Raw genomic sequence first — 24,570 nt, 5'->3', positions numbered from 1 at the left:
ACAGGGAGCAGCATCCTTGCTGCTCTGCCCACGCATTCCAGCTGACACTCACTCAAACCATGCACACAGCGCCATCTATTACCTCACAGCCCACTGGCTGAGCAGCAGGGGACATATAACTAGGGAGAAGATGCATGCCATAGAAATGAGGATACCACAGCATCTTTGAAAAATAATCACAGAAACCCTGGGAATCTTGGTTAACCCTGCATTGACATGTTCTGCACAATCATAAGAATTTCACCGGTGAGCATCACACCTCTTCTGTGCCTTGCTGGCTGAAACGCTTTACAGGAAGTAGATGCTTTTAGAATATCTTCATGTTTCTACAGATGGTGACCCCATTAATGTGTTATCCTGGTTCCCTAAACAGCCTGGAATATCGTTAGAGCTTTACTGTACAGTCAAGGTCATGTAGGGTAACTGACATAACACTTTTTCATAAATATATACAGCCCCATTGATGACCTGGACTGAAATGCCAAACAATCGTCCTTCAATCACTAATGTTTTGGGACCGGGGCTGTTTCAATTTTGTGCTGGAGTAACTCTTAGATCTGCTGAGGGCTCAGTCCTGCTCCATTGTTGCTGGCTAACATACTCTTGTTACACACCCAGTCAAACAGGTGGACCAGACACGTGCGGTTCCAGAAGGCACGTATATCACTATATTTCTGAACTATTCATCAAACTGAGACTATTGGACTACTAACAGAGACGTAAACACTTGAATGACTTTGGTAGACGCGTAGCTAGAACATTTAAACTGCAGCTAGATGCCATAGTGGTTGATGCATGTAAAGTGTTTAACTTTTGTCAAGCAGGACTCCCTCTCAGTCACCATTGAATGATTAGCATCTCAGCTGGTTTTGCAAACTAGTTGAAGTTCTTATTCTCTAAACCGTCCTACAGAATCAGAATTTATGTTCATCTATACTCTCCAGCCACTTTCACCAAAGGCATCAGCCAGGGCTGCGGCCTATTTTTTTGCTGTTACCTTAAACTGCTTGCCTGTATGCTTAGACAGCAAGTTTCAGAAATGCTTCTACTTCACCTACCGCCTTCTGGTTACCTCTTTATATGTAGACAATGTTCATCTCATTAGAAATTGTTAAGTAAACCTATTACTAGTTATCAGAGAATTTTTAAAATGTGGCTATTTATCCAGCCTTTCCATCAGTTGGAACAAATCATCACTATTTTCCACTCGCACCAAATACGGTGAGCTCTGATGAGGACACAGTGTTACAACAAAATTATGGTAGAGCGATGGTAAGAACTGAGGATGATGCTGAGCGCTGACATTTCCCTCCCACTCACCTCAGATGGCATGATAGCCTTGATAAAGATGGTCTTACTTACAAAGCTGCGAATTAAGGGTGGGAAGGGGGACCTTCGTATCAGAACTGCACAGCCCAAACGATACTCTTGAAAATTATGATTGGCACATTTACCCCCCTTGCACCGATTGCGAAACCATAGGCTGACTGTGTGCTTTAGTTGTGGCAGAAATTGTCAATCTTTTTTTTCCTGATGGTCATACAAATCCATGATACCCATGGCAAAGCAGGCCACCCTGTTGGATACTTTCCTTTAATACAGGTTCCGCATACCAAACAGGGAGGTATTCCCCTCGTTCCCTCTGGAAACGAGCATGTTAACCCTTTTATTTGTTTCCAGTCAGTTTAAGTGCATATGTCTACATCGCCGCTCAAGATTAGGCACCGAAGCAGCTCCCTCATCAACAATTAAGTGATTTGTAGATTTACAGTAGCAAATCGAAGAGAAAAAAATGCTAATTCTGCTGTACTCAAACTCTAGCACTTAGCTCCAAGCAGTAGATTCCGTTTGATCCAATTAAAATGTCTACATCACGCTTATACCACTTAACTTGGGTTGCTGAAATGCGGCCTCAGGGTGAACCCAGCCTGTTTACAAATTTTGGAAAGTTGTTTTTGCTAAATCCAGCATGATAGACTTAAACGTATCTCCATCTCTCATGCTTGCTCCTCTTGGCTACATCAAAAGCAACCCCCTGAAAATAGGAAATTTAAATTTAAAGCATGTGCACTCCTACTAGCCAAACTGCAGGTCACCTGTGTCTGACGCTGTAACTGCTAACGCCTGACTAGAAAACCTGGTGTTCTACAGTAGGCAAGTGGAAACTAATCCTCACGATTCTAGACTAAGATATTTGGCCACTCCCTTCCGACTTTCCTAATTTATTCTTGGTTGCTTTCGTCCTCAGGCTGAATAACTGCTCCGTTTACCTGTGAATAACCATCTGATTTAATCAGTGACGTGCTTTGTGCACTGGCTGTTATCTGTTTACTATTTCGTTACTTTTCTGCAGGGGATGTTGACGTGCCGATCTACCCACGTGTCCTACTTCCAACAGCATGATATGAACTTTAAATGTACTCCTTTGTTGCCTTTCACTACTCGTTGCTATTTTTCTTTTTTCTCTCACTTATTATATAGTCTCACTGGGGAAGAAAACAATAAACGAAAAAACATTTCAACCAAAGGTAGCGAAAAAAACAAACTTCTAACAAACACATTTTTTTCCTGTGACATGGATAATGGTGTATTTTTGTGCATACATACTTTAGGATCTGGTTGCATATCTTTTGACAGGTTTGTTCTGCATTTGGGCTTGTGTGCATATGTGTGTTATTATTGTACAGCTGTTTGTACCCTCGGTTCTCTCAGCCTCTGTGCATTTGCCCTCCTCACCTTTGCCTGGTTTTCCTCCTCCATCCGCCTCATCTCCCTCCCTTGTGTATATGATTTCCATCTCTGTTGGATCTACCGCTCTTCCTCCGCATTAACATTGCATCATTGTCCGTTCCCAATAACTAATCATTGCCAGTTCCCCATTCGGACAGCTCATTGGTGGTTTCCCAATTAGCAAACTCCTAATCACTAATTCCCAGTAAGTACATATCATTGTTTGGAATGAGGAGTAAGGAAGAGGGCATGTATGAATAACTTTCAACTCGGCTCCTCCCTGCTCTCTTGGTTTCCGCCCAGCCCCAAACCAAAAATGTCTTAAGTGGGAGAAGGAAGTGAAATAATAAGTGTTATAAATCACTCCCTCCGCCAGCTCTTGACTTGTTCTGTTGGTTTATCGCGAGTGAAAATGGACGGTGGTAGGCAGCCCCTCCTACCCTCCAGTTTACTCTCAGTCCCTCAAATGAGCATGGGAGGGAGAAAAAGGCGTGGGAGACAGGCTGCATGCAGTCATCGACGACACCCAAGGACGATTGGGCATCCTGTCAGTTTTCCTTCCACATGCTTGACATCTTGCTTGACCATAGCCCAGGATGACAGAACTGAGACAGAAGCAGGGATTTGAACTGCTAAAGAACTGAAAATTGCAATGGCATTTTTATTTTTTTTTCAGAATTCTTATTATTCGAGTTTTGTTGGCTTTTTTTTTTTTTATTGTTAACGCGTCCGTCTATGTCAATTTATACACATCAGGACTCGTTTTAGGCCAATGAATCGTTGGGCCCAGTGGTGAGATAACTAAATAAAATATCAATCAATCTCTCGATATCATTGTCAACGTTTAACATCAAAACACCTCTCACTTTAGACATTAACGAACATTCGACGCAACCATGACCCTTCAGTCATGAATAACCACACCTTAATGGAGTTAATAAGTTTTATTCCCTATTGATTACAATCTAGTAGTAAAAGGCAATAATCTCAAAGTCAATAAACATGTAAGCACGATTACAAGATGACAACCACAATAAGCCTTTGATAATGCAAAGATCAGTAGCATAGACAATCAGATAGATATAAGTAGTTTATTACACATCGAACTTTCTAAGATACTAGTTCAGCATAGCACCACGCCAGTCACGTCAGTTGTCAGTCAGAGTGAATACCTCATCTAACCTCTAATTAGCATTAGCATGTTGGGCGTCATGCAAAACAATTTTGAACACCAATTTGGAAAACATCTAACTAAGGTCTCTATCAAAACATACAGCAGTTGGTACCTAGAAAGAAAGGCAAAATGAGTTCTCATTAGCAATTTTATATAATTACCCTCCTCTGATTAAGTCAGCATTCAGGATCAGTCTTCGTCTTCAGGACATCAGTTAGATCGCCGTCAGTCTATCTAAGTTAGAGGCAAGAGACACTCTCTTCTTAAGGAGAAAAGTGTAAGGGGCAGTAATATGGGCAAGGATGGTTTGTCTAAGTCTCAAATCCCAAAATAGTGTGACAGAGTTTCGGGATGTAATCAATATCATTCCCTACCTAATGTCTGGTTATTTCCTGTGTCATGGGTTTTTATCCCTTTCTAGTAATTCATTTCCCCCAAAATTCTATTGGTTAGTCAGTACACCCCATCATTGTTAACCTATCAAATTATACATTAAGTCATGCATTTGTCATCTCTCGATAATATATCGTCTTCTGATTGGTCTTCATAATCGGTCTTTCGTAGGGGGCATATCCGGGGTTACTTCATCAGCTTGGCACACGTCTCAGGTTAAAAGTTCTCGTTCCCTCGTCTCATTGTCCTTGGAAGTATCTACAAATGTTTCGAAGCACAATAATTTTATACTAAAAGATGTTAGCATGCGGATGGGAAATTATCCCTATGTTACGAACTAATACAGAGAGAACAATAGCTGGGTTATGGTCGTTTGCAAGTTCTGCACACTGAAGAAACAGGAAAAATACGCCTTTAATATGAGAGCTACACAGCTTCTGCTCATGCTAACTTAAGATATACGAGTTTAATGAATGCAGTTTTATACGTTTTAATGTGCTCAGTTAGGCAAACTATAAACGATTATTCCTTACAGTTGACATTAGTTTATACATGTGAACGATTCTCCATTTTTATGAATACGCTATTAATAAATGTTTTATTAATACAGCATTGTTAGACATAAGCATTTCACGTCTATAATATGTAATATCAAAATACGCTCTCTCAGTATCATTAACACATATTCACACATTTACAGGATCAATCAGGTATGACAATTCTAGTGAAGATATTCCATGAAATGCGTACAGATATACTTCATATCTCTTGATTCAGGATTACCACTTTATACGTTTTACATGGTAAAAATGTGGGTCTGTGCTAGCTAAAGTGTCTCTCAGCTTAACAGAGTACAAAGACAGATTGCAACGAGAACGGTCGTCCACAAGCTCCTATCTGGTAAGCAGGACTTTCAGATCAACATGGTCTGCAGCTCCTCTGTGGCATAATGAAGGTAACAGCATAGCCCGATTTAACAAGTAAGAACAATAAGAATTTCAATAACCAGAGCTTGCTAACTACCTCACGCCCTTATACAACCCCCACCGCCCATTTAGCGCCTCCTCCCAGACCCCCCCCCCCTACACCGGAGGGGTATCTTAAACAGGATTAGGAGCCGCTTCCCACAATTAGTGCTTTTTGAATGTTGCGCCCCTAGGTGCTCAAATTATCAGGAGTGTCCTGTAAAGATTCAAGTTCAGTAAGCATGGTGTCCCAGCTAGTAGCCAAAGGATACTTGCAGTGTCATTAATAATGAGTAATTTAAAAGGATTAAGCAACTGAGAAAGATTTGAACCCAGTGGGAACTGGGTATACTGACCATGGTAAATGGTAGTAAGTGTGTGTTAACTGGTAGCAATATTTGTTATCATCCACGATTCTCCCCTCCAGTAAGCATAATGTTAATTGCAATGTCTGAGAAAGTACACATTCTCTTTATTTTTTATCTAGCCATTGTTGATTTTTGAAGCTTTTGAAAATGTAGACGTTACTTAAAGCAATTTAATAGTACTTTGTTTATCCACAGGTAGCCTGAAGGGGCTTTTTTCTCATAGGTAATAAAATCAAACCAAACTGGGACACGCTGAGGCTTGAATGGCCATCATATTTACAGCAATCTTGACTCTTAATACAAGCAGAGTTACCCACACCAAAGTATGTATGCACTGTCTCTAGACCAGTGGCCAGTGTAGTTGCAGTCCTTTGAAATAATAACTTTGTCACCCGGCCACATTCTCAGCCTGTTGTTCCTTAATCCAGTCCATATACGGTCATACTTAAGAAGAAAACCCCTGCGCATTGTACACCAACTTATCCATCGCTGTGCAGGAGTCCATGCCTCTGTCCCATTCGTGCAGTTGACAATGCCTGCACATCCTGCCAGTGCCTGGCTGAATCTCTCTTGGACACCATATATGCTGTGGCAATTGAGCTAGTGGCTCTGTAATTGTCCACCGTATCCATGATCTCCAGTAGGATGATCTTGGGGTCAATCGCTAATGGTATGCCTACCACCCGCCCAATTTAACTATTGATTGCACTCCAATATGCTTGTGCACCTGGGTAGGTCCACAGGACATAATAGAGGAAGCCCGTAGAGAAGCCACATCGTAAACATTCAGGTTCTGGGACATGTCCCATTCGCCACAGGTGCTCCGGGGAATAGTACATTTGATAAAAATACTTGAACTGGACCAAACGGAAACCTATGGATATAGCAAACGTTCTCATGGCCATTTTTGCCTTCACCCAATTCTCATCCTCAGTGGTGCCCATGTCCTCCCACTGCATGTGTCCGTCAGGGGATCTGGTATGTTTGTGACTAGTGATTTATACAGCCTGGAAATACAACCCTCACCCAAGTCGACAGTGACTTAATTTGCATTCAGTCGGGTTAAACTCAGTAAGCGCCTCCAGTCTATACTTGTAGCTCTCCAGCATGTGTCAGAACGGAAGAAAGCTATAAACAATGAGTGCAGTTGGAACTCATCCACCAGTTCTTGGAAAGACCATGTATGCCCATCCCTCCAAACACTACTGACTGTGGAGATGCTGATCAAATTGCACTGATGGAACCCTGCCGGGCCTGCCGTTTCTGCCAACCATGTCCATGCACGAGGGGAGTTGCCCCTGTGAGCATGTCATACCATCTCAGATGGTGCGTACCAACAATGGATCTGGACCTGTGTAACAGGCGGCAGGGAGCGCGGGGACATCTCGCCATACAGAAAAGAGTCACCTGAAGGGCTGGAGAAGAGATAGCTCCAGTCTGTGAGCCAGGTAACCACTATCTGCCTCAAACCAGTCGGTTGTTGACCATTTGTGAGGCCCAGTAATGCAGCCTAGCATCTGCCCAACCCAGTCCTGCTTTGAATGTAGAGAACCAGCACAGGAAAGTAGAAATATGCTTATGCAGGGTGTAAAGAAATGCCTCCTTGGCATGGTTACCCCCTGACTTTTTGCCTTTGCTGATGCTAAGTTTTGATTTGAAAGTGTGCTGAGGCCTGCTAACCAGGCCCCAACACCAGTGTTCTTTCCCTAACCTGTACTTTTGTTTCCACAATTGGCACACCCTGGCATTCAGGTAAGTCCCTTGTAACTGGTACCCCTGGTACCAAGGGCCCTGATGCCAGGAAAGGTCTCTAAGGGCTGCAGCATATCTTATGCCACCCTGGGGACCCCTCACTCAGCACAGACACACTGCTTGCCAGCTTGTGTGTGCTGGTGAGGACGAAACAACTAAGTCGACATGGCACTCCCCTCATGGTGCGATGCCAACCTCACACTACCTATGAAGTATAGATAAGTCACCCCTCTAGCAGGCCTTACAGCCCTAAGGCAGGGTGCACTATACCATAGGTGAGGGCACCAGTGCATGAGCACTGTGCCCCTACAGTGTCTAAGAAAAACCTTAGACATTGTAAGTGCAGGGTAGCCATAAGAGTATATGGTCTGGGAGTCTGTCATGCACGAACTCCACAGCACCGTAATGGCTACACTGCAAACTGTGAAGTTTGGTATCAAACTTCTCAGCACAATAAATGCACACTGATGCCAGTGTACATTTTATTGTAACATACACCCCAGAGGGCACCTTAGAGGTGCCCGCTGAAACCGTAACCGACTATCCGTGTAGGCTGACTAGTTCTAGCAGCCTGCCACACACCAGACATGTTGCTGGCCGCATGGGGAGAGTGCCTTTGTCACTCTGTGGCTAGTAACAAAGCCTGTACTGGGTGGAGGTGCTTCACACCTCCCCCTGCAAGAACTGTAATACCTGGCGGTGAGCCTCAAAGGCTTCACCCCCTTTGTTACAGCACCACAGGGCACTCCAGCTATTGGAGTTGCCTGCCCCCTCCGGCCACGGCCCCACTTTTGGCGGCAATTAATGAGAAAAACAAGGAGGAGTCACTGGCCAGTCAGGACAGCCTCTAAGGTGTCCTGAGCTGAGGTGACTCTAACTTTTAGAAATCCTCCATCTTGCAGATGGATGATTCCCCCAATAGGATTAGGGATGTGCCCCCCTCCCCTGAGGGAGGAGGCACAAAGAGGGTGTACCCACCCTCCGGGCTAGTAGCCATTGGCTACTAACCCCCCAGACCTAAACACTCCCTTAAATTTAGTATTTAAGGGCCCCCCAGAACCTAGGAACTCAGATTCCTGCAACCTAAGAAGAAGAGAACTGCTAAGCTGAAAAACCCTGCAGAGAAGGCGGAGACACCAACTGCTTTGGCCCCAGCTCTACCGGCCTGTCTCCCCCCTTCTAAAGACACTGCTCCAGCGACGCTCTCCCCAGGGACCAGCGACCTCTGAATCCTCAGAGGACTGCCCTGCATCTAGAAGGACCAAGAACTCCAGAGGACAGCGGCCCTGTTCACTAAAGAAGCAACTTTGAAACAACTTGCGTTTCCCGCCGGAAGTGTGAGACTTGACACTCTGCACCCAACTCCCCCGGCTCGACTTGTGGAGAACAATCACTTCAGGGAGGACTCCCCGGCGACTGTGAGACCGTGAGTAGCCAGAGTTGACCCCCCTGAGCCCCCACAGCGACGCCTGCAGAGGGAATCCCGAGGCTCCCCCTGACCGCGACTGCCTGCTTCTAAGATCCGACGCCTGGTAAAGACTCTGCACCCGCAGCCCCCAGGGCCTGAAGGATCCGACCTCCAGTGCAGGAGCAGCCCACAGGTGTCCCTCTCCCTTGCCCAGGTGGTGGCTACCCCGAGGAGCCCCCCCCCTTGCCTGCCTGCATCGCTGAAGAGACCCCTTGGCCTCCCATTGATTTCAATTACAAACCTGACGCGTTTGCACACTGCACCCGGCCGCCCCCGTGCTGCTGAGGGTGTACTTTCTGTGTAGACTTGTGTGTCCCCCGGTGCCCTACAAATCCCCCTGTTCTGCCCTCCGAAGACGCGGGTACTTACCTGCTGGCAGACTGGAACCGGGGCACCCCCTTCTCCATTGAAGCCTATGCGTTTTGGGCACCACTTTGACCTCTGCACATGACCGGCCCTGAGCTGCTGGTGTGGTAACTTTGGGGTTGCTCTGAACCCCCAACGGTGGGCTACCTTGGACCCAAACCTGAACCCCGTAGGTGGTTTACTTACCTGCAAAAACTAACAAACTCTTACTCCCCCCAGGAACTGTTGAAAATTGCACTGTGTCTAGTTTTAAAATAGCTATATGTGATTTTTGTGAAAACTGTATATGCTATTTTGCTAATTCAAAGTTCCTAAAATACCTACCTGCAATACCTTTCATTTGAAGTATTACATGTAAATCTTGAACCTGTGGTTCTTAAAATAAACTAAGAAAATATATTTTTCTATACAAAAACCTATTGGCCTGGAATTGTCTCTGAGTGTGTGTTCCTCATTTATTGCTTGTGTATGTACAACAAATGCTTAACACTACTCCTTTGATAAGCCTACTGCTCGACCACACTACCACAAAATACAGCATTAGAATTATCTCTTTTTGCCACTATCTTACCTCTAAGGGGAACCCTTGGACTCTGTGCATACTATTCCTTACTTTGAAATAGTGCATACAGAGCCAACTTCCTACACAGGGCTGTGAAGTAAATAGGTGGTAGTAGATAAGGATAATACTGCAGCCACCTATAAGAAGCAATGGAGAAACACCATCTTAATTAGCTCCTTGTGGCCTGTTAAGGAAAGCGCCAGTGAAGATGCTCAATCTGGCATCAATTCGTATAAGCTCTGCTATGGGCTCCATCACTAGAGTAAACAATAATGGCGACAAGCGGCAACCCTGCAGGGTGCCTTTTCTAAGCGGGAAGCTCTTAGAAAGGGCCCTCTTAATGCAGACTTGAGCCCACAGGTCTGTATACAGTATAGATACCCAATGTCAGAACCCATTTTTGGAAGCACTGCCAGGAGATAAGGTCAATGCTCTGTATCAAATTCTTGCTCGATATCCACCTAGAGGAGTGCTGTGTCGCCCTCCAGTTCTTTTGACTGGACAAGCTCCAAGTGCTCTACTTGGCAAAAGCTGTTTTGATCAGCACGGACAACCGACTGTACCACTGTGGCCAGCCGAATGGCCAACACTTTAGCCAGAATTTTTTCCTGCAGGTTGATTGGGGAAATAGGTAGGTACGACCCACAGTCCTCCGATGGTTTATCCGGTTTCAGGATGACCATAACAGTGGTGCCCCTGAGGTCCCTGGGAGGCACCAATTGGTGTACTCCACCTCATAAAACGCCAACATACGGGGGATTAACAGACACATGGGCCGTGTAAAGTTCTGGTGGGAAACCAATTAGGTCAGCGGCCTTTCCTGAGGGCATAGTGGAGGCAGCCTGTTGGATCTGCTCTGTTGTAAGAGGTTCTTCGAGGTCCCTGCTTTCCTGGGCCAATAGATTCAGTATTGGGAGGTCCAAGATTAAGGACTTGGCCCTCTATTGGGTTGGGGTCTCCCAAGCACTACATAGGGCCCGGAAATGGGAAGCGAAATCCTGTGCTATACCGTCCGCCCCTGTCAGCATCTCACCCAACACCCAGCCATCCCCTACTTCATCACTAAGATATGGGGCAGTCATCTGGCATCAGCCATTAAATGAATTTTGCTGTATCTAAGAGTTTGTGGTGAACGGCCAGATGTGCTAGGGCTAGCCGTTGCTAGGCACTGTAGGGGAGACGCCCTCTGAGCGTTTCAGGTTCATCCTGGAGACGCACCAGCTCCTCCTTCCTTCACCTCATGCGCCCACCTATGGAAAAAAAAGCCTGTCCCCCAAGGGCCGTCTTGAAAGCCTCCCACAAAGTCACCTGAGAGGAGGTGGTACCTTTGTTAAATTCTAAATATTCAGTGATGTTGTCGCTGATTTCCTATGTGAAATCTCCAACCAGGCATTTAACCTCCCCACCTGCCAGCAACACAGTGGAGTGATCAGATAGTGTCCGTGGGGGGGGGGGGGAGGATATGGCACTGCATAGTGGACTCCAGTGCTGGTAGAGGGGAAAGAAGTAATCCATGAGGGAAGATGAGTCTTGGGAGGGGTAGTGAGTGGACTGTCTCTTGTTTCCCCCAACCCCAGTGCATCCCTAGAGAGTGTAGTGCGAGGGGTGCCCAAAGCGGAAGTCATGTCCATAGTTTCGGCAATGACGGCTTTGAAATCCCCCCCGTAGCATAAACCGTTGGGGAGCCACTGCCTCCAGGGTCACCCCCAGTTACTGTCCCCGAGCCACTGTCACCCAGCGTACATTCTCTCCAGTTTCTAGGCAGTTCCATTCAATGTCCCATGCAGCACCACAAATCGGCCCAATTTGTCGGTGTGCACCTCCAGGACCACCATCTGGAAAGTTGGTTTTCAGGATGATGGCCACCCCTCTAGATACCCTTGTGTAGCCTGAGCGGTATACTCTAGTGTAGCCATACCTCCCCAGGAAAGAGCACCTGGACCCCAAAAGGTGCGTCTCCCTTTGATTCAATTTTTAAATTGTAATGCGCATTTAAGCCTATAAGGCTTAAGGGTTTCAAAAGACCAAAATGATCTGACTGACCGGTGATACAACAGCAAGGACAGTAAATGAAATGGGAAAGTCTTTTAAGGCTTTACAAATCTTAAAGTGGTGGTTCAAAACTTTAGCTCGAAGGGTAAATTGTTCAGAGATTGGGATGCAAAAGGAAAGCCATCCATCCTATGTGATATTTTCTGGGTCAACAACTGAAGCTAATGGGGAGAAGGTATAGTTGAAGAGGCTTAGTGATTTCCCATTGCTGTAAATAATTCTATGGGGCATGCAGAGAAATTGGAACTACACTGTCCAGCTGCTAGCCATTGCATGTCGCTCCTCAGTGTAGGCACGTGGTCAAACTTGCAGGACAGTTGACTTCCTCACTTGCCAAATTATAGGCTAAAAGAAGAGCATTTGGTAGATAAGAGAGAAAGTTTGAAAACATATTGTTGCGCTAATCTGTCTTGAATAAGATGCGTGGCAGCTGCTGAGGCATACATGTTGGCTGGAATCCCAAAGAGAGATTACAGCATGGGATGGAGCGCTTTCCGCTCACCCATACCAAAAACAATTCAGTGTGGAAAACAGGAATAGTTTGGCGAAGAATTTCCCGAGATAAGACAACACATGCTCTCCTATAGAGTGTTAGAAGAAAAGATAAAAAGTAGTTCCTTGGATGCTAGCAAGGACATAAGTCATTCAATTAGAAAACAGTAGGAAAGTAATGCCACAGTGGTAAAACAAAGAATAGGGAGGAACACTACTTTATAAGAAGCAGGAAAATGATATAGAGGAGACAGTTGTTCATTCAAAGCTAGGGGCTGACCAAAAACCTATCACGTGCATATTTTAATTTATCCAAAATAACAGGACTTTGATAACAGCCAGAGGTGTCTGTAGCGAGACCAAAAACAGGAGAAACGCTTCAGTATCAACCAGCTTACACTGCCTGATTTGGATAAACGGGTCAGTCATGACATTTAAAATAACATTTTGAGGGTTTTTTATTAATTAAAAAACTAAAGCTGTTTACCAATCTCTTATATCTGTCTTTTTTTCCTCTTAATGATGGAGTGCCCTATAAAGAGGTGAAGAGTACATAGAAAAGATGCCTTATCCAGTATTGGCCGACTACATGTTCTGACTTAGTTTCCTGTCTCATTGTTTTGGTGCAGAACTCTATGCACCAATACACACATGATGCTGAAATGCAATTCACCTCCTCTTACATGTTCTGTTTTAATATCCTGCCTTGTTGTTTTGGTGTGGAGCGCCGTCCACTGGTACACAAAAGATGTTCCTAGGTTACTTGGTTCTGTTTATCTTCCTGTTTCGACCTTTCAGGGCTGATTAGATGACTGGGCCTAACAGTTTTTGCTGATATTCCAGCGGCGTATTGTGACAGCACTTACGATCATCACCATGACAATTTTGTCTTCGGTAGTATTTCTTTGGCTTAAACCATTCGAGTTGTAAGCATAGCACTTTCTTCCTCCTTGGTGGCTTAAGGTCAGATGGCTGGTGGTGGCCATTTGATGTCCACATCGGATCCAAGCTATATACTCTCTTCTATAAGTAGTGGTTTAATGACCCTCTAATGCTCTGAAACTAGTCCAGACGTAACTTCAGTGTATGTCTACGGTTTGCTCTCCACTCCTAACCTTTAATTTCTGTCTGTCTCCTGCATTTATGTACATGTCAGGTCCAGATATTTGCTTTTCGTGGGCCTTTATGGATTTATCACTGACAGTATATTTTTTTCTCCATAAATTATTCAGCACTTCCTTCTGTTTGCCACTTTCTCCTGTAAAGGTCTCATTTTTAGACAGGAGAATGGAACTAAAGGTATGGCAGATGGCATCATGCTTAGGAGCAATTTGAACAGTTGTACTGAAATGGACTTTTCTTTTCTGAATTCTGAAGGCAAGTTGTTGGACTTCTTGTTGTCTCTCCTGAGGTACAAATGCCTTGTCTTGGGTGGTATCCAAAGTTGCTCCCAGGAGTATTATTCTGTAAGACGAAAGAATCAATGATTTCTAGTCATTGAATGTTAAACGTAGATTGCTGAATATTAGGCAAGCTTCTGTGGCTCTTGACAGCCTTTGGCGCCTGGATCAGCCAGTGGTCGAGGCATGGGAATACCTGATAGCCTTCCTTTCATAGGGAAGCTACCACAGGAGCAGGACATTTTGTGAAAATGCGGGGAGCTGATCTGAGGCTGAATGGGAGGACTTTGGATTGATAGTGAGTGCCAGCTACGGTGAATCTTAAACATTTGGGATATAGGGGGATATGAAAATATGCATCCTGTAAATCTATGGTTGTCATGTAGTCTCCGTGATTGACGAGCTGGAGGACGTCTGGAAGGGTTGCCATGCAAAAGGGTTGTTTCCACAGATATTTGTTCAGTTTTCGAAGATCCAGAATGGGACTCCCATTGCCAATTTTTTTAAGTAATAAGGAAAAAACAGGAGTAGAAACCCATTCCCTTTTGAGAGGGGGGAACTTTTTCTATTGCTTAACATGGTGAGGGCTTCCTTCCTTAGTAAGTGAAGACGAGGAGGGTTCATTCCCTTCCGTGGGGTATTTGGGGGTCGTTTGATGAATTATATAGTATGCCTGTAAATAATGTCTAAAACCCATCTGATGGATGTTATCCAACACCATTGATAGGCAGAAGTTGGAGACTTTTGCACCCACAGTTTGGGCTGGAAGGGGTGTAACCGGCACTTGTGTAAGGTCAGTGTTTTCTGCTTCTGTTTTCCCACGGGTACCTCATGACCTGAAGAGCTGTTTCTTTCATGATTGTGAAATAGTAGTAAAAAGTTCTTTCTCACTGGTTCAGGAAAACTGAGCAGAGCTCAGGGGGACTCTCTTCATATGACATGGAGTAGAAAATCTGAGGGAACCAGGCTCTGTGAGGAGTATTCTAAATGCCGCTGTTGGCTGTAGTTCAGTTCTGTTTAAATTACATGATATGTTATGAAGATGAATGTTTCATTGCCATTATATCTTATAGTAATGTCATGTACTGCTTTATTGTGGTACCGTGAGACTCCAACTTCGTTGAATGATTTAAGAATGTGAATGTATGAAAGATAAAATACTGGACACTAGAAGCTTTGTAAGACAGCTGACCTCTATCTTTCATATATAATATTTTTCTGATTTTTGGAGGCACCCACAAAATCCTTATGTGAAAACTGCAGTAGCCCCTCCCCAGCGCCCGGTGGTGCTCTGTAAACAAAGCCACGTGGACTCCAATTATGGCATTATGATATTAAACATACAGCATAATGGTATCAGTGACCCCAGGTCTGTTCCTTCCTTACTGACTGCACCTATACCGATGCAGATTCGCAGCTAGTTAATTCTTATTTTTCATTTCTTGAACATTGGTTGTCTTAATGGCCTTGTCAATTCCGAAAATATTAGGCCTCAAGACCTGCAGATGACTGACTGGCGACAGAACTATATCTTGCTGTTGAAAAAAGTCACATGATGGTCCTTTCTTTGACTTGCATTCCTTTATGCAACACAAGGCTTTTAGAGATAAGGAGGTGAAGCCTTTTTTTAAATTCAAAATGTAAGTTTCCTTTTCTGTCTTGGAGTCTTGAGCAAACCCTTTCTCATTCAAAGAGCCATTCTACATGACTGCATACAAAACTAAGATCGACCATTAAGCTTCCAACCAAGGAAAGTATGGATTGTCCAAATAGGCTAATTTCTCTTGTTCATCTGTGGCTATTCCCTCTCTAATGATTATGTAGCAGGTACGTTTTCCTTTGAAGAGAGTTTCTATCCAGCAAGTTGATGAGTTTAAAAGAGCTCTGTTGGCTGTTTTCAATTGGCAACCCTCTGGAGTGCCTTCTAGAGTCTCCATGCTGGTACTGGTGTCTGTGGCGCAGGCTTCTGGTGTTTTGGAGTCTAAGGATACAGCTTCTGCTGCTCCACTATCGATGCCTAAACCTCTTCCAAAGTGCTCCAACTTCCACACCTGCTGCTACTTTGATCTTTGCTCCTTCTACAGGTCACACTGTTTGTGGCCTCCGCAGACTCGTTTCAGAGACTGTGCAAATGTACTCCTAGCATACAGTTTACATTTTGAAGTTTGCTAGTCAAAATACTGAGCATTATTTAGGATCATTCGATGTGTCAGAATTCAGATAGGAGGATGGATCACGTGTATCGGAAGTGTTGTCCTTTTTTAATCAACTGGCAGTACAAGCGTATAATTATGAGGGCTATGGCTGCAAAGCAGTTAATTTGTTCCCTAAAAAGCATATGCCCTGTATGCTTGTTGATCCCAAGAATGCCCCATTTGATTTTAGAAGGGTCCTACTTTTCCACCTCGCATAGCACCATATAATGTAAAATTGAGAACCACTTTATTGATAGTGGGCCCTTCCACGTGGGTTTAGCAACACCCAGGCAGTCCATTTTTATTTTCATGGATAGCTTCACAATATCAGTAATCAATGCTACCATTTATCTGATAGAAACTTTTAGCTGCAGATTCCTTCCCATAGCAAATTTTTGTGCTACAATAGCCCAATTTCAGACATTTACAAGGGTGCTAAGTAGAAATCTGGTATTTTTTATTTTTTTTTAAACTTGAAATCCCAGTTCATCATCCTGGGAATTTTCATGGAAGCTATGCATAACTCCACCTCCTCTCTAGCCCAAACCTCAAGATCATATCTTCAAGATCAGTAACTTGAGTTCCTGTTAAAATAAATACAGTTTAGGGCATGGTGGTATTGTGTTAATGTGGTCTTTTCCCTAAAAATGTAGTGTCTTTTTTCAGCCTGTTAGTCTGCTGTCTATTTAGCTTTATAGTCGGTTTGCTTTTATTTGCTTTCCTTAAAAATGGGGTTTGAAAGATAATTGTCTGCTAATTTTGATTAATATGTATGAATTCATTTGACTTTTTGCTTGATGGAAAAATAAGCTAAATTCAGGTACTATATCCTGTTCATAGCTTACAATCACAATTTCAGAACAGTCTTCCATAAAAAATGTACCTTTCAAAAGTGATTATGCATAACGGCAGAACTGCAAAGAGATTGATGTTGGGTACAATTGCCTGAGGTACAAAAACCCACAAATGCATTTCAAAATTTGTTTTGACTGTTGCACTGAATGCACTGACCTATTATGCCCACATAAGGTTTTTTCACGCCCCTTGAGCAGTTAGGCAGATTTAATGCAATATAAGACTCAAACTATCAGTCCCATTTTTCATGCGAATTAAAATATTCCTCCTCTTTTCTTCCGTGGGCATTATGCATGATGCCTTTAATAAGTACCGCTATGTCATAGAAAAAAAGTAATTGAAGGTTGTCCACTACATCTGCATGGTCTGTGTCCTTTACTCTTGCACTATTTTTTATATGCCTTACAAAAGGGTAAAAGCACGGGAGAGATCCCTGCATGGAAAAGCACTCCAGCGGGCTTTGTCCGCGTGATGGATGGCCATGGGAGCTTGAGGCTGGGTGGGATGGGGAGAGTTTGGTTTTGGATACGTTCTGCTCAAGAATGGTTCTTCAGAGAGACTTTAGAGGAATCGGGTGAGAGTTTTGGTTTGGAATAAGGTATTTCCCAAAATATTTCTTCAGAGAAGATGCAGTAACATTGGTAACATTCATTCGGGCCTCTTTCGTCTTCATGATCCCATACTAGCTATAACCCTGCTTATCAACAATGTCTTCACTGCTGGAAGTCATCAAGTGAGGTGGATAACGGGCAAATATTATTTCACCTTCTGTTGACCTGATCGAACCCTCAAGCTAAGATCCCAGCTAGCGCCTGTTCCTTTGATAGCTCATGGCCCTTGCTGTTGCACAACAGCTTTATATAGAACCTGTACTAAACTCACCACAGGAATAGCTAGAGAAAGAATTCCTTTGCTAATAGTCTGCTTATACTTTGGTGGAAGCTCTTTCGTCTGGGTTTGAGTCATTTTCACTGCACCTGTTAGGATTTATTTAATTTATAGAAACGGCCTTACAAGAAAATTAAAAATGTTCAAATGTATTTTAAACCAGCAAGTGTTAAGTGACCGCTCTTCTCGTACTGTTTTCCTTCATAATGGTTTTCTTGAGAACTCACCCCCCTTGTCGTAAACAATATAATTTAGGAATTCACATTATGCAGACAATTTCTTCACCAATTTCGTTCTCTTATGGTACCTTTTCATTGAAAGATACTTGCAATCCTAAAGGTTACAAGATTCCCAAGATAAAAACGTATTCTTGATTTGAATTATTATTCTTGACCTGACAACTACTTAAATTGACTATATGCACGCTAATGAGATGTGGAATTAATAATAGTAAAGCTGCACTAAACTTGAAAATATAGTGGTTGCTTATATTCTGGAGCCAATCTTGTTGCAGGTCGATATCTTCTACATTGATTTTATGAAATGCCACTCTCCTTTATTAAGGGTAAACGAGCTATTCAATCACTAGATCTGTATTAAAGGAAGCTCTCACGCTCCACATTCACTTAGATTTCATGAAGGTTATCAGGAACTGACTTTTTGACTCTGCACAGTCCACCCCTCTGCCAAATGACACCCAAACGCAAAATACTTGCACAGTTGCCTGTGTGCAGTTCAGAGGCCCACCATATGAGCTGTCCAACTGAACTGCCATTCAGACCTTTACGGAATAAAACATCTTCCACACATAGTCTACCGATGGAACACCGTATCCAGCACACCATTGAATGTAGTTTGTTGGTGAGTCTGCACAATTAATTATGGCCTACAATGCTATGATTGAATCCATAATAACGCGTGGGTGCCAGGTCGAGGTTCCCTTCCTGAAGAAAGAATTGGAGCTAATAGAAGGTAGGGTTGGCATGGCATGCTAGTCTTAAAATCAAATGCTCCTTCACAGGTCATTTGTTTAGAATAAAAATAAGTACGACGTCGGGCAACCAAACTCCAACTAGTTCTAACCTGTTTTTTCTCAATCTTCCTTCCCCTCCAAGATAGTGTTGAACAGCTTTAAACACAGAATTGACTGACCAAAGTGTTGTTAAACACTCAAGACAATGTTAGTTTTTCTATGACTCTACAACAGGCGTGACAGTTTTGAATTCTGCTCTCGGCAAGTCAACCACGACATTGTTTTTGTGGAATGATTTAAATGCCATAGCATTAAAACCACCATCCTTTTATATGAATTATGGCTTTCATTGTGTATCTGTGCCTGGTTCTCTGAAACCTACAATCACAAATTGTTTGTGTTTTGATTCCCATCATTCTTTAGATGTAGTGGGACAATGGTGCGGAGTTGCTAGTTTGCACATATATTTTATAAGCTCTAACGTTACCCACGTCCTTTTGATTTTGCTAAAGTTATATTTATAATATGCTTATATTGGAGCTTGCTGCCAGCCCTCTTCATCGTTCATCTGTTGCCATTCACAGCCTCCCACTACCTCATGTATCATGGAGCAATGGGTCAGTTAACTTCTGCCATTCGCTAACTTGATGGTGAGTGATGGCATTCTGTTCCCAGGACTAGTCTGGCAATATGTGCTGTTTGAGACCAAAATATTTTCAAAATGAGGACAGCGTCTTCCACGTAAAGTAGCACAGGGATCAGCCGAAAGTTGGTTACTGGCAAATCTTTCCCCGTGCTACGCAGGTGATCTTCCAGACCATTTATTTAAAGGAGGAAAAGGAAGGGGGCTAGTACATATCCTTGCCTTACCAACTTCAAGAAGAGAATTCCTGTGTCAGGTCACCCTCCTGGCTATAACGTGCCCTGGCCGAAATGTACTCATGCAGTCTGCTAAGAAGAGAGATGATACCTTTGTCCACCCCCATTTCTGACATGGCATCCTACAGTTTAAATCCATCAACTGAGTCAAATGTGTTGGTTAGGTCCATGAAGGCTAGATGGCCGCAGACTTTTTTTTTGCCTTGGTATATGTTTGTACTATCAAAGTTAAATTCAGGGTCTGTTCAACTGTGCGTAGCCCTGGACAAAACCCAGACTGCACCTGTGACAAACAGTGAGTCTCCGCAGCCCAGGTCTCTAAGTTTGCTAGCACTTCTCATCATAAAAGCTTTACTGAACTGTCTAAAAGGGAGATTGGATGATAAAAGTATGGTTCAGCCTTGCCCCCCCCTTTTAATGGGTACACTAATCGCCTCTCTCCAGGTCTCAACCAAAGCGCCAGTCACAACAGGTCTTGGAACATTAGTAAGTAAAGGCCCCAGAATTCTGGCAAGGTTTTTTAGAAGTCAGCAGGGATTCTGTCTGGCCTTGAGGGGCTTTTCTGAAGAGCACCCTTGTATAGCCTGTATAACATCAGAAACTTCCATTGATCTTCTAAGATGTATAGCTATGGGTATAGTGTGCCCAGCAGAGGACTCGAGCTCTGCTCTCTGAGAGCTGTGTTGCTAATTATTAAAACTTTTTGCAAAATTTTACACCATCACCCGTGCTGGTATAACAGTATCTATAGCAGCAGTATCCTTACCAGCCAAGGGGACAGAGTTAACCACCTGCCCAAAGGCCCTGCAGTACAGATGGATAAAGATGCCCCATTGTTCAGAGTTATGAAAACAGATCCGACAACCTACTATAAATTGGTTACAACAGCCTATTTATGATTTGTGAAAATATGGTGTACCTGTATCTTTTTCTAATATTGCTAATTCCAAAGAGCAGGATATAGAATATATACTAAGCTGTATTTTTGGTTTACTGTAGAAATCCAGTGAAATATCTCAAGCTTAACCTTCTCTAATCATAGTACTACAGAAGAAGAAAACAAATACTACATTATTGAGATGGCCAAGTGCAGGAGTAAACCAAAATATAAGTTGTAGAAATAAATAGTTGCATGCTTGTATTGTTTTAACAAAAATAAGCCAATGGTTCACCTAGCTGGAAAGTATTACAAAGCAAAATATATTTCATTCATCAGTTAGTGCGTAGACAAAATATTTGTTACAGAAAAGAATATTCTGAGTTTATATTAAAGAACAACGTTTCAGGTTGTCTTATTTGGAACCTCTGAATGTCCAGTACATCTTTGCACAATTTTACAGGAGATCACGACAAGCAGCCTGTCCTAGGTAAACAATTAGTAGGCTCCCAAATAGTTTTCAGTTTCAGGTTTTATTTGCTTTCCTTGACAAATATTTGTGTGAGTTAAAAATATTATTACAGTTTTTCTCTGACAAGTATGAATTACATTTGTTTATCGGAGAGATTATTTTACATGCTGATGAACTTAGTATTTCGTTTTGAATAGATGTAATAATATAAACTGCGGTGTCTTATGAGATGCAAAATAATGAGAGGTTTATAACTAAAAGTACGCTGAAGCATGTATTGTGATTGAAATGTTCAAGAACTATTGGACATTATTGCATTTATGGTAGCCATGATGAAGGCATGGCCTTAATCATTACACATATTACTGCAATTTGTAGGTAACTAAATGACCATGGAATCTGGTGCAGAGACTCAACAAAGCGGTGATGCAGCTGTTACAGAAGCAGACACCCAACAAATGACGATACAGGCACAACCACAGATGGCAGCCTTGGCACAGGTATAACATAGTTTGGTCTGATGCCTTTGTAGAGTCAACAGAGCCTGCCAAGAGGGGAAGTGGACATCTTCAGACACCACACTGGGGTTTTTCTGTTCAGACGTATCCATATGCCTCTTGCTACTTTGCTCCATTCCTTTTTTTATTTAATTTAATCTTTGTTTTCAAGAGACAGTGTCCCTTGTTTTAACTCATTTTTGCAGTCTTACTGTTTTATGATTTATGTATGTAATAAATCAGTGTTAATTTAGGGATGACGACCTTTAGGGCTTTCTAAGATTGGCATTTCACCAAGATCACTGGAATGTTGAGGGAGCCCTCTTCAGGGTCTGCTTGCAAACAACACCAGTTGTTTAGCATAAGACTTAAATTAAGGTTGAGATACGTACGTGATATTCCCACAATAGAGTGGAAGCTCTGATTTTCAGTTTTAATATGATTACTAACATGGGCAGTTGTAAGTGGTTACTTTGAAACTTACCTAAGCTTTTCTTTTCCTTTAGAAACTGTAATGCCCATTTACTGCTATAGGACGTGCAACTACATTTGAACATTACGAAGTAAAAAAAATATGGTAACAATCTGATTTTATGCTTTTAATCTACTCTAAAATTGAATAATTATTCCTTTAAAATTTCACCAGTGATGGGTGATTAAAAGTTTAACTTGTTTGTTTATATATATATATATATATATATATATATATATATATACATATATATATATATATATATATAATATAATGGATTCTCTCGTAATCTTGACTTGAGAGAAATCTGCATGTGGTACAGTATATAAAAAAATATATTCTCGTTAATGTGTCCAAATCAATATATTGGAAAAGAAACTGAATGTAGTTAAACCAAGATCTGCCAATGGACAGGTTTTTGTTTTTCTTTTGAAGCTTTATTTTGCATAATGAGAAACATTTTTATGAAGAAAATATATAGTTGTATGGCATGCAGCATTTCAGTCTTGACGTTTTTTTTTTTTTAGTTACTTGGATCACATTGTATAGAAAGACATCCTGATTTCAATAAATGTTTAATGATTTACATAGTTTAATGTTATAATTATTGAATCCAAAAATGTTAGCAATTTAAAGTTCAGGAATTTTCAAAGCCATACTGAAGTATATGAATATTCAATCATTGAAGTATCCTGTGGATGACATGAAGATAATTATTATAAGATTCATAGAAAATATTAACATTTTTTGTCTGGATTTTAGTCCAAACTTAAAAAAAAAATACAGTATAGTTGCTCGGTGACCCAGAATTTTTCAGTGACTGCATTTGTTGGTAACCATGGCATATCATGAGTGTCATACAAACATTGTGCCCTACTTCTACAGTTAGCTGTAAGGTCAATATACGTCCATCCCCAAACATATAAATTAATTTGCTGTTTTGTGGCATGATCCATAATTTATACATAATTACATTGTTTAATTCTGTAACTTCATTTTCTTTCTGCATAGCTATTTTTTATGTTAATGTTTTTATAGTGAGCTTGAAAATTTGAATGAAAGCTTTGTTTCACTTATTGAGTAGTATAATAACGTAACAGTTCAATTGACCTCTGTTTTTATTTTTAAAAATCTCTCTGCTAGGTTTTGAATTGTATTTCATATATGGTTTTAAGTGTATTGGATAATATTTTATTCACTATATTTTCAGTTAAATCTTGATTAGTAATTGTTTGAATTGTGCACTGCGGAGGCTTGTATTTGAAACATAAAAATACATAATTTCTGTTTCTATATGAAAAGTACTGGTTTATTAATTGGTGGTGTTATGATGTGTGATGTTTTAGATACTATCTACAACAATCAGAACATAAATTAAGCTATATATGAAAGTATTAGAAATGTTTTTTTTTTTTTTAAAGTTTAATGTGCTTTACAAAACAAAACTGGCCATGTGTAAATCTGAGGACTTTGGCAAGGAAATGTAATCACACACTGACCTTCTACCAACATTGCCAATGAGTTATAGCTGCCATTCAAAACAATATAATGAGCAGAGTAGTGCAAAATCACAGATGCATTATGGGATATTGAGTCCGTAAATTAGACTGCATGAGAAATACATTTCAGCCTCCGATATCCCAGAAGAGAAAGTCACATGGAGATTCATAGAATATCTAAATCTAATTAATGATTTGATAATTGAATATCAAATGGGTACAAATAGCCTGTCTTCTAAATAGTATGTTGATTTTACCTTAATCCTTCATTTAAATAGCCGAATTATCAAAATCTGAGAAAATTGTATTGCTTATATTAGCTAATAAAATACTTAGTATGAGTTATTGCAAACAAATGGCTGCCAGTATTGTATCTAATAGTATATAAAACATAAGGGCAAAATTATTAATCAGTTAATTAATCTCCACATCACAAACATATTCTCCAGTATTGAAGCTTTCATAAATTCACTTGCTTGAATCTTCCCTGTCATTGAGGTGCAGTCCCACAGTAACTAAAACAAGCAGTATAAAGGAAAGCATTCAACAGCATAGCTTAACGAGTGACGTCAATTCATTTCAGTTCACATAATTTCAATGAAAACCAAACTCCTGCTAGTCAGGAAGCAAATCTTCCCCTCAAGGCACACCATACCACAGCTATCTAACCTCAGGTCCTGTGAAGTGAGTCTCCCTGACCTCTCTGCAGTTTATCTGCTCTACTTCGGCCTTTTCATCAGCTTCACCCGCTAAATCCCTGGTATTACATAAACAGGGTGCAGAACCTGACAAGATAACAATGTCCGTTACGCTTAACAATACATAAATAAGCTCAGATTCTATTCTGAAGATTCACACACTGAGTGTCTTTATTTCCTTCATCTTCACCATGTTCCTAAGAACTGTAAATAGTGTCACACAACTCTTTAAGGAGAGAGAAGGCAGGCTTCTGCTCTGTTCTCAGAAGTAAAACATTTAAGGACCCAGATTCAGAAGACAAAGGTAAAGGCTCTTCATCTTTTCATAAGAAGGCTCACAAGAGAGAGTGTTCCAGAGAAAGAGAATCTCAGAAGCTTTAAAAATGATCCAAAAAGATCATCATACAAGACATGTGGATAAGAGCCCTGCCACTACTAGAACAAACCTCATCTAGTGAGGTCTCTCCTCTACCACCTGCACACTTACTTAATATTGAGGTATCTGATGATGGCAACCCATTTTGGCCTGCATATAGTTCCACC

The 24,570-nt window shown here is 41.8% G+C and overlaps 1 protein-coding gene across 4 annotated transcripts in view; it reads left to right on the top strand.

Moving 5' to 3' along the window:
- CREB1 (cAMP responsive element binding protein 1) overlaps window positions 1–24,570 on the top strand; it is a 342,075-nt gene that overhangs the window by 27,138 nt on the left and 290,367 nt on the right. For 2 of the 4 annotated variants that reach the window (XM_069225968.1, XM_069225969.1), the window contains exons 2-3: window positions 21,240–21,361; window positions 21,865–21,935. The exons of 1 other annotated variant lie outside the window; for it this stretch is intronic. In XM_069225968.1, the coding sequence (XP_069082069.1) occupies window positions 21,933–21,935 (3 nt within the window). In that variant the 5' untranslated portion in view covers window positions 21,240–21,361; window positions 21,865–21,932. The remainder of the gene's footprint in view (window positions 1–21,239; window positions 21,362–21,864; window positions 21,936–24,570) is intronic. One more of the 4 variants, XM_069225967.1, reaches the window with a different exon arrangement.

This window comes from Pleurodeles waltl, chromosome 3_1 (assembly GCF_031143425.1).
Source record: "Pleurodeles waltl isolate 20211129_DDA chromosome 3_1, aPleWal1.hap1.20221129, whole genome shotgun sequence".
NCBI classification, from domain to species: Eukaryota; Metazoa; Chordata; class Amphibia; order Caudata; family Salamandridae; genus Pleurodeles; species Pleurodeles waltl.
The sequence above is the reverse complement of the archived record's forward strand: the minus strand, read 5'-3'. Positions and strand labels throughout refer to the sequence as shown.